Genomic DNA, 10738 nt, shown 5'->3' with positions numbered 1-10738 from the left:
CAGTTTGACAGCAACGAGACCGAACTCTAAACAAGAGGAGAATCAGCAGTAGTGCTGATTTTTTAATGTATACCTCTATTCCTCTCCCCTCTATGAGCAGGTTTTTATTATGCAGACGATTAAAGTTTAAACGCTATAAAGAGCCAAAGAAAACAAAAACACAAAAATAACACGTTATAACTAACACAAGAGGCTTTCTATCTGCTCATGAAAAGAGAAAGAAGGAGAGAGTGAGGCAGGCAATAGAAAGAGAGGAGGAGAGACGAGAGGAACAGAAGCGCTGCTGCAGAACACACCTCATCCCCTCTTTAGCTGGAGGGAGAGAAAGAGAGAGAGAGATTCAGTCTGTGCCAATTTCCTCTTCAGCTTCAGTGACAGAGAGGGCGAGTTAGGGAAGTGATATTTCAGGAATCTTAAAAGATCAGCAAACGTGTGACTGAGAAGGAGAGGAGGAAGAAAACATCCGGGGCATGTGAAGAATTTGCCAAGAACGGGTGAAGACAAATGGAGAAAAGGAAGACATGACAGAGAGAGATGTAGTCGGTGCTTCTGTTGCGGTAAGATACGTGATTTAATTCGACGGTAGATTTGTTAGGACGTTGCAGCACTCACAGAGACATGTAGCCGGTCATGCACACATGCAGCTGTTGGTGCACATTCACTCTGAGAGGAGGTAGTATTGATTCAATCGTGACGGTAGCAGGTGCGTTTGTTTAAAGCCTTAGGGCTTCTGTTGGCAGAGCAAGAAAATAAATCATGAGCTTGTGCATGCTGGAACAGATTCAGTCGCAGAGCAATGCGTCTCTGTTTTGTTTATTTGTTCATTAGTTGTTTTGTCTGCATCCAGCACCTCTATCTCTGTTATACCCTCTTTACTGCTCTCTAAATCCTCCCTCTCACTCTATTCCGCCCTGTTGCAGTGCTTCCCTGTGTCATAGCCGAACAGCACAGACAAACCTTATGTAAAGGACTATTTCATGTCTCTTTTCCTTATGCTGTTTGGATTTCCTTCATGCACCTTGGTTCTCTGCCCGGCTCTGTTAAAAACTTGTTCAGTCTGGGCGTGAACGTGACTGATCTGTGTTTTTATTCACATTCTAATTTGTTCATCTGAAAACTTAAGCTCCCTCTGTTCTTGATAATTGTACAAGGTACAGACCTCCATGTGGCCAATTACCTCAAACCTAAACCAAAACCAGAACCGTAGAACCGTACTCAAAGTACTCTGAACAAGTAGATTTTTTAAGTAAAATCAGATGTAACGTTAGTTAATTGTGTCAAATCTCAAATGTATCTGTCTACAAGCTAATGGTTTGCGTGTGTGTCTGTTTTTAAGCTTTTTTGAAGCCTGTTTGTTTTCACTCTTTTGTTGCATGTATTAAATGTCTGTTACATTTTCAAGTCATTAAACCACTCAATAGAAGAGTATTGATCACAAACAGAAAGTTGGATGCTGAGTTTGTTCTGGGGGGGGGGGGGGGGGGCAACACACAGAGAATGTAAATGCTTCAATTTGTATGTCTGACAGATCTCACCTCCTCAGCATCGCACTTCATCACTAGCGTTGAGCTTTCCGAAACAGTATCACATATTAGAGTGATTTTTGACTGATGATCCAAAGCTTTTCTCTAAAGTCATGAATTGAACCCCCATGTGACTTCCTGTTTTGGGGACCTGTCTGAAAACAGAACAGGGCAATGTCTGCTTTTTAATTAAAAATGAAATAAAATCAGTGTTTTCAGTATTTTAATAATAGATCCTTAGATTATAAAAAAGTGACATAAGAGTCTTGGGGAAAAAGTTCTATGAGTTCTTATGAATCCAGAAAGGTCTGGATAGAGTTAGAGTCAGGAAGAAGCAAACTCACAGGATCTCTGTAGCCTGCTCCTACTAGCATATAAACTCTTGAATTAGAGAGAATGTGTTCTGTCCATTGGATATGTTACCTTGGTACAACTGATCACATTGCAATGAACTGATTAACTTGACTGACTGATTGAGACTGAGGGCGGTGCCATCTTATGTCTTTGGAGAGACAGAGTCTGCGCAGCAGAGGGTCCGAGACAGTGGAGCCATATCAATGACTCACTCACATTTCCGTTTAATTAATACTACACTCTGCTCTACCTCCAGTCACAAGGACATGTTGAATTACACACTGTACTTATTTATTTATTTATTTCTCACACAGTCCTACAGGATCGCTTCACAGTGCGGTTGGCATGGCAACTTGTAGTCATCATGATGTCACATCCTGTTTCTATAGCATCAAATAATTAACTAAAACTAAACTTGTCAGACAAATTGACTCCTGAATATGCATCATTATTACATTAACACATCCCAGCCACTAACATGGAGGCTGTATACTCTGGCAAGTCACCAGGGGGATCTATTTGCTTTGGCTTGTCTTTTGAGGAGCTGCTCTGCCATTGATATACATACTGTCTATGCTTCAAGCAGAATCACTGCTGTCAAAGGTGCTATGAGTGGACCCACAACTAATTTATAGTAAGACACTTATTAGTGAAATGAGTTTGGATCTGGTTGTGCAAGGTAAATACCAGCTGAACACTTGGAATAGAGATTTTATAGGAGCTAGAGACAAAAGCTAAAACAAAAATGGAAATGTAGTTCATTATATAGCTAGAGATGGTCACACTTTCTATTTGGATCAATGCTGTCCTTATGCAACACGGAGCATCTATAGGTTTTAGATTAAAGTCAGTGCGCTGTAGTTATTTTTTCATGACCCATCCTTGCTGTGGATAATATATCAGTTTTTGTGCAAACACATATGAGGAACAGTCTGTGGGGTAATAACAACTACTGAGTGCAAAAGTATTCTCTATTCATCCATATTCAAAACACAGAGACAGTTATGAAAGTAGTCAGTGAGTCACACAGATTTATTCTATGAGCAGATTATACATCAATACACTGTTCTGCTTTCCTGAAACTGCCCAAAACAAGCTTTTGAGAGCAAACGATAAAAATGGAGGCCATCAAAATTCAATGATGAATCCATTATTGAGCAGGTTGCTTGAGAGATGAGAGAGTGGAGATGAAAGTGAATGGCTGATGGAAGAGTGAGAAGAACCCCGGGAGGTGGGAACTGTTCCAGTGTGTTTACTGCTACAGCTCAAACATTAAACTGACTTACACAGAGCACCCAAACCAAAAGTCACACAACTTCGCCCATTTTTTTTTTCTTTTTTCTTTTTTGGTGCACATACATTTAAAACTACACAGAGTTTGGAATGTCTCATCATCCACATAAATATCCTGGATGGAATCTATCACGAACCAACATGAACACAAGTCACTGCAAAGCCTCCAAAGTTGCACATTACTTCCTGTTAGTCACGTAGACTGTACGCCTGTTTTAGCCCACCAGCTGGCAAGATGGAACAACTTTACAAGAGTCAGGGAAGGTTATGAGTTTATCCTATAATTGTACAAAACTTCATTACAGAAATGTCACAGACGGAAGATGCTGTGCAATTTTTTATAGAACAAAAGCTAATTTATGATAGTTTTGTTTTGTCTGCAAAGTGTCTAACACCATTTTACAAGTTAAGACCCTTTGAAAAACAATGCAATTACTCATTTGTGTTATTTCAGTTCATACTTGGTGCAAAAAAAAGAGAGAGAAATAAACTCTTTTTCTGAAAGCATTTCTAACGGCACCAGTTCTCATAGCTACACTGGCACAAAGTGGTTAAAGACCTGCCAGCATGTTGTTTCTTAGAGAACTTGCCACAATTCTTCTGCAGATTCAAGCTGCCTCAGTGTCCTCTTTCTCCTCATTTAATCTCAGACTGACTACAAGATGTTGAGGTCAGAGCTCCGCAGGGGTCAGAACATCAGTTGCAGGATTCCTCAATCTTCTTGTTGATGATAAATCTTTATGGCTGCACGTCTGGGTTCATTTCTGTGGTGCAGAATAAATTGCACTGCTGCCTGATTGTGTTGCATGGTGGATACAAACATAAACATTCAAAGTCTTCCACGCACTTCAGAACGTGTCTTCAGTCCCAGTCAGTGGTGCTGTGCCCGTGTTCTTATCAACTGATACACAGGCTGGACCAAAACGAATCCCAAAGTAAATCTCAAAAGGCTGAGACAGAGTGAGGTTGGGAGATTTGTTTCCATGGAAACTATGCGGCAAGCCTCGCAGGGCTTCTCAGCGTGTGCAAGTGTGTTTGTGTCTCTGAATATGCATTTGATTCTTAATAATAATAAAAAAAATGTTTTCTTTTATTAGCTTTTAATTAGAACTTCAGTGTAACTCCAGTGGTTTTCACAGAACATTTTGGAAACATCTAGAATGCAAAGGGCAGAAAATCTTCACTCTCCAAAAGAGTCTATATGATAATGTTTATGATTTAATCAAAATGTCTGTTTGCCCATATAATTCAAATCATGTGCATTCTACAACCAATAAGTTAAGTTGTGTGTACTAAAATGATACTGAACACACATTTTTTGTGCAGCTACCTGAAAATGACATTATTATGGTCAGTTCTGAAAAATAAATGTTGGTTATTGTCAAAGGATCACACTGATCAAACTTTCTGATCAAAGGAACTTGCATCAAAGGAACCACATCTTGTGTATCTGTCAACTGCAGGATGCAGCAGCTGCTTTACATCCAAAGCCTCTCAGTAAATGTATGATTTAAGGTGATGCTCATAGTTTACATCATGTTGCATCGCTAACTCTCACAAACATCTTTTTGCTTGTGATAGTGGTTATACAGGCTGCAACTTTACTGTTTTGATTCACTTTCACAGCTCTCATGGGCGTAATTTTCACCACAGCAGGCAGGAGCTTTCAGCAAAGACTCCTTAAAAATGAAAGCCTTCCTGCCTTGCACCAAACATCAAAGTTAGCAATTAGCAGGTGAGAACAGTTAGTTACAGTTATTAGCTAAGACCAAAAATAGAGCTAAAGGGAGTCAGTCGGAAAGAGCAATGAATGCTTTGCTGCTCCGTATCTGCAACACTAAATCTGCTGCTTATTTTATTATGAAAAAAAAAAAGAACCTGACCTCCTTTGATTACTGAAATTGTTGAGAACAGCTTGCTTTATTGGTCAGCTAATTACTGGAATGATTTGACTGTTAGTGTGAGGGTTCTGTACCATGAATACTGAGCAGTATTCTGGTTATGAGTCTACTGACTGCTTTAAATGCTGATGTAACTCTGGTGTATGTGCCTTAATATAAAAGATCCTTGGGGTCTTTTTAACTGTTACATAATGAACAAGATTTACAGGACTCAGGACACAGGCAATGAATATGAAGAATGTGATTGAAATATTTACCTACATGCCACATGATTTCATCACTTGTGTGCATATTTGCCTATTCTCCCTTGGGCAGATTAGCAGCATTGTCTTTCTATTGTCTTCCTCCAGTGCTGTCTCGCTTTTCATTCCCTCATTTAAAAAAACAAAACAAAAAAACAAACAAAAAACATTTTTTTTTTTTTACGTCTGCATCTAACTGTAGAAATGGACAGAATAGTCAGTGAAATCTCTTTTTGGAAAAGAGGTGCCCCCCGCCCCCCTTCTGCCTGTCTGCTGCAGAGTGTTTATGAGTCTATCCTTGAAAACTCCCATGACCTTGCTGTAGCATCATTTGTAACACCGCCATGTATTATATCTTCACACACTTCACTTGGTCTGGGAAATGATGATGGATAATGAGTAAAGATGTGTTTGTATCCAAATGACACATTCAGCTGTTTCCTTTCTCTAAATCTCTTTCTTTTTTTCTTGTGTTTCCAGCAAAACAGTGAGCCATTGCACCCCAAGCCATGAGTCCTCCACCTGCTGCCAGGACATGAGATCGATGGTGTCACAGTAAAGGCCATCACTGACCTGCGTCATTCTGTTGTCCCTGTTCTACCACTTCACCTGAAGTCACACAATAAAAAAAAATCACTCTGTGTATTGTAGAACGTTAACAAAGTCAGGAATGGGAAGATACACATTCCTTTTTTTATTTCTGTGTTGAAGCCACTGAAGACTGACCCTTGATGATCCCACTTTTATTGTTAACCACATGATGAATGACGACACTGAACCCTATACATTCAATGCTCACATACTCTGTTAACACCTCAGGATCTCAGGTCTCCTTAACAAACCTCCACCTTATGTGAATCAGCTCCTGTGACCTGTGAGGATTATGAGGCCAGCTTTAGTGCTTTTACAGTCACATTGTCTCTTGTGTGTGTTTGGTGGTGTGTGTTTGCCCGTTGTTGTGGGCTCACTACCCCCTGCACTACCATGGCATGTCTCCTGCCCAGCAAGATGTGCGTGTCAGATCAAGCCATGGTTCTCCCCTGATTCTGTTTACCATGAAGCACCCACAGTGGACTGCAATGACTTGTTGCTGACCAAGCTCCCTTTACCCATACCTCCAAACACTCACACCCTTCGCCTGCAGAGTAACCTCATATCTGTGCTGGACACTGCAGTGTTGCATGGACTCCCCAACCTCACTGACCTTGATCTTTCCCAGAATCGCTTCAGTCATGTCAGGACAATAACTCAGAGTTCCACCCTGCCCTCTCTGCTGTCCCTTCACCTAGAGGAAAACCATCTTACTCACCTCCCAGATGCTTCTTTCTCATCACTGCCAGCTTTGCAAGAGCTCTTTCTCAGCCACAACAACTTACATTCAATAGCACCCAGAGCCTTCATTGGTCTGGACTCTCTGCTCCGTCTTCATATCAACAACAACAGACTCACAACTATTGACCCTCACTGGTTCAGGGCTTTGCCTCACTTGGAAGTTCTCATGCTTGGAGGCAACCCTGTGGAGGCCCTCCCTGAGCGGGGCTTTGCCTCACTAAAGTCTCTCCGGAGTTTGGTCCTTGGTGGTATGGGTTTGAGAGGCCTGGCTGAAAAAGCACTGGAAGAACTGGAGAACCTTGAGAGCCTCTCCTTCTATGACAACCTTCTGACCAAAGTCCCTACTCAGGCCCTGAGGAGAGTGCCAGGACTGAAGTTCCTCGACCTCAACAAGAACCGCATCAAAGTGATTGAGACAGGAGACTTTCAGGATATGGTCCACCTGAAGGAGCTTGGTCTGAATAACATGGATGAATTGGTTTCTATTGAGAAAGCTGCCCTAGCCAACCTTCCAGAGCTAACCAAGCTCGAGATCACCAACAACCCACGTCTGTCCTACATTCATCCCCAGGCTTTCATCCAGCTGAGCAGGCTAGAGAGTCTAATGCTCAACTCCAACTCTCTGAGTGCTCTGCATCAGCACATCATGCTCTCCCTCCCGAGACTTCAGGAGATCAGCTTACACTCTAACCCACTGCGATGTGACTGCCTCTTTCACTGGGCCGCCAAGGAGGCTTCTCATCCTCACATTGAGAAAGACCCTCAAACAGGCACACAAACTGTGCGGGTTGTGCGTTTCATCCAACCCCAAGCAACCTTGTGTTCTGAGCCTCCAGAATTGAGAGCTCGTCGGGTGAGAGAGGTATCCTCAGGAGAAATGTCAGCCTCCTGCCTCCCATTGATTCCTGCCAGCTCCCTGCCCTCCTATGTAGGCATACGAGAAGGGAGTAAACTGGTTTTGCATTGTCGTGCTCTTGCAGATCCACAGCCTGTACTTTACTGGGTGACCCCTTCTGGCATAAAACTTGCTTCAGCTCCGATCCATGCATCCAAAAGGTCACCCACTGCTGTCCTCTGCAACAACCTGACACTGTCTGAAGAATCCAACCGAACCTCTTCCACCAGTGACTATACTCAGTGTCAACCCTTCAAAAACTATCGTGTTCTGCAGGAGGGAACCCTAGAGATCAACAAGATAACCCCCAGAGAGGCAGGATTGTATACCTGTGTGGCTGAGAATGTGCTAGGAGCAGATACACGCACTGTTTCAGTGGGTGTGCATAGCAGAGGGAAAAAAAGGAAGAAGGGGGAAGCAGCTAAAGAAAAGCTCAAGAAAGTTCTGTTATTCAGAGCAGATGCCAGGTTGGAGGTGAGAGAGGTTGGAGAACACTATGCTATCCTGTCCTGGCAGAGCGGACACAACCTCCCTTCAACCCGTTTATCCTGGCAGGCAATCTACTCAAGTGCCCACACACCCACATTCACCACACGCATCCTTGCTGGCACACAGAGCTTCAACCTGACTCACCTGCAGGCAGAGACATTTTACAGAGTGTGTTTGCATTTAGGGATCAGTGAGGGCGCCAGGCATGCCAGCAGAAGGTTAAAAGAAAGCAGAAAGCCTCAGTGCGTTTCATTCAGGACAAAAGATGTTCCTGAGCCGCAGCAAACCCTGCAGTTCAAGCCACAGCTGACATCCACAGCAGTCACTCTCTTGCTTCTTGCACTCATACTGCTGCTGGCAGGGCAGGGCTGGGACACCGAGCCTGGCGACGGGGCAGGAAAGCACCACAATACTCTCCATCAAGATATCAAGGGCCCCATGACACTGATCATCAATCGAAAGACTAAAGGCAATGAACATCAGCCAAGTCAGAGTGAGAAGCTGCTACTACTCCAGGACTGCTGAGATGACTGTGTACACTGAAATGCAGAGAAGAAACACTGACGTACAAAAATACACATGGTTAAGCACCAGACAAAGAGAGGAATCATAGATGAAAGTACTGGTGCAGGAAGAGATTTGTATTTATTTTATATACAGTATAAGGTATATATTGACATTGTTTCTGTGTAAAGATGTGTTGAAAGAATGCAAAGCCCCCAAGCGGGGAAATAAAACCGGACAATCATGTTCCTGCTGCACAGTGAGTGAACACAGGAGAAACGAATGAGGTTGAGCTGCCGCTGACCACTGGACTGAAACTAAAGAGAGTCTGATTCAATGCAAGGGAAAGATATTTACAGATAGAACGGCTGGGACCTCCAGGGTTTTGTCATGTTGTTATCGTCTTAGTGTTCCATGGACTGAAACAAAATGTCTCCAAGCAGATGTAAAATCTGCCTCAAGACCGAAACTGAATGGCATTTTGCTTGTCTGGACTCTGTTAGTCAAAGTGATTGATGTAAACAAAACTTTTCCTTAGCTTTCAGCACCTTGGACTGGGTTGTCGTCCATCCTGCAGTACATATTCAGTATACTCATCCAGATCCCCACCTAACATCTGTCATTCTGTTCTCAAAATAAAAGTGATCTAATAGTGATTGTGTTAAATTCTATTTTGAACTATATACAGTACAATAAAAATAAAAATTAAAAATAATATAATAAATTTTTTTTTTCATTTACTCACTTTTACTGGTTTGTGTTTCCCTTTCTTGCTACAAATTGAATTTAGATGTAAACATAGTAATTACTTGGCAGCAGATTTTTATCAATTAAAGATACCTTTACAGATAACAGTCTTTAACCCAACTCTGCGTCTCAGCAGCGACAGCTTCATTATTCGTATGTATCATACAGTAGTAGGTCCATTGTGGGAATAGACGCCTGACATTTGCTCATTAAACACAAGACACAGTGTGTCCCCTGCTGGATAAGACATGGAACTGAGCCGGGGCTTCAGTTTGAGTAAAAAATACTTTCTATTACTTATTACTGTCTGCATGTACACTGGTTAGAGTAATCATCTTTCCCTCAGTGCTAATAAATCCCTGGATTCCACTGTAAGAGACGAGGGACTGTTACATGTAGAAATGATATCTATCTAATAATATTAGATTAAATAAGATCTCAGCTGCACAAGTCGAACCAAGTCAAAGAAATGTCTTCTCAGTTTGGTGTTTTCAGTATGAAATTCTCCCTTCATGTTTCAATGAACATTTTGTTTCTTCGCTGAGCTGCAGCATAGAAAATCTTGCTCTAAAAAGACTGATAATTAATAGCCAGTGATGAGGGCCATGGATTTGTGATACTTAAGACTGATGAAGCCTTATGACTTCAGGTGAACTTGAGGAGTAATTATTGCTCTGAACAGAGAACAAAGTTATTGTCCCAGTAGAAGACATTAATCAGATGTGCCAGGAAGTAAATCTCAAGTAAATTCACCCAGTTGTCCCTCCTTTCCTTTTGTCCACTCCCTTCAGGGGTTAACATAGTGAATCATCTGCCTCCATCTTGTCCTGTCCTCTGTCCTTACACCAGCTACCTTCATGTCCTCCTTAAAGCTCATTTCTTGTCATCCTCTAGACCTCCTACCAGGCAGCTCTGGCCTCAGCATCCTTCCACCAGTATATTCACTATCCCTGGCTTCTCTAATTTTATCTCCCAAAAAATCTCACAGGAGCTCTGATTCTTGATCTTGTCCTTCCTGATCAAGCCCAGAGGACACCTCAACAGCTTCAGCTCTGCTGCTTCCAGCTCATCCTCAAAGCCACTGTCTCTAAACCATACAACATCACTGGTCTCATAGTGTCTTGTAAACAACGTAAAACATAGTGTCTTGTTTCCTTTCATTCTTGCTGTTACTCTTTTATCACATGACGCACCAGACACATTTCCACCCATTCCATCCCAGCTGCACACACCTCTTCACCTCTTTTCGACACTCCCCATTGCTACTGACTGTTGACTGTACATACTTAACGTCCTGCACCTTCTGTACCTCTGCTCCCTATAACCTTCCCCTTCCAGCACAAATGTTGAATTTCTGACTCACATTTTTTATGATTAAGTGGGTGAATAAACAAGTTTGGTCCTTTGACGCAAAAGATAACACACGTAAAGTAGTTAGATTTTGTATTTATTCACACA

General features: G+C 42.2%; 1 protein-coding gene across 1 annotated transcript; it reads left to right on the top strand.

The window, feature by feature from the left end:
• Positions 1-267: 267 nt before the first annotated feature.
• lrrn2 (leucine rich repeat neuronal 2) lies at positions 268-9227 on the top strand. The gene is made up of 2 exons (XM_047584238.1): positions 268-557; positions 5794-9227. The coding sequence occupies exon 2, from the start codon at positions 6197-6199 to the stop codon at positions 8552-8554; it is 2358 nt and encodes a 785-aa protein (XP_047440194.1). The 5' UTR covers positions 268-557; positions 5794-6196; the 3' UTR covers positions 8555-9227.
• Positions 9228-10738: the final 1511 nt, after the last annotated feature.

Source organism: Mugil cephalus, chromosome 4 (assembly GCF_022458985.1).
Source record: "Mugil cephalus isolate CIBA_MC_2020 chromosome 4, CIBA_Mcephalus_1.1, whole genome shotgun sequence".
Taxonomy (NCBI): Eukaryota; Metazoa; Chordata; class Actinopteri; order Mugiliformes; family Mugilidae; genus Mugil; species Mugil cephalus.
The sequence above is the reverse complement of the archived record's forward strand: the minus strand, read 5'-3'. Positions and strand labels throughout refer to the sequence as shown.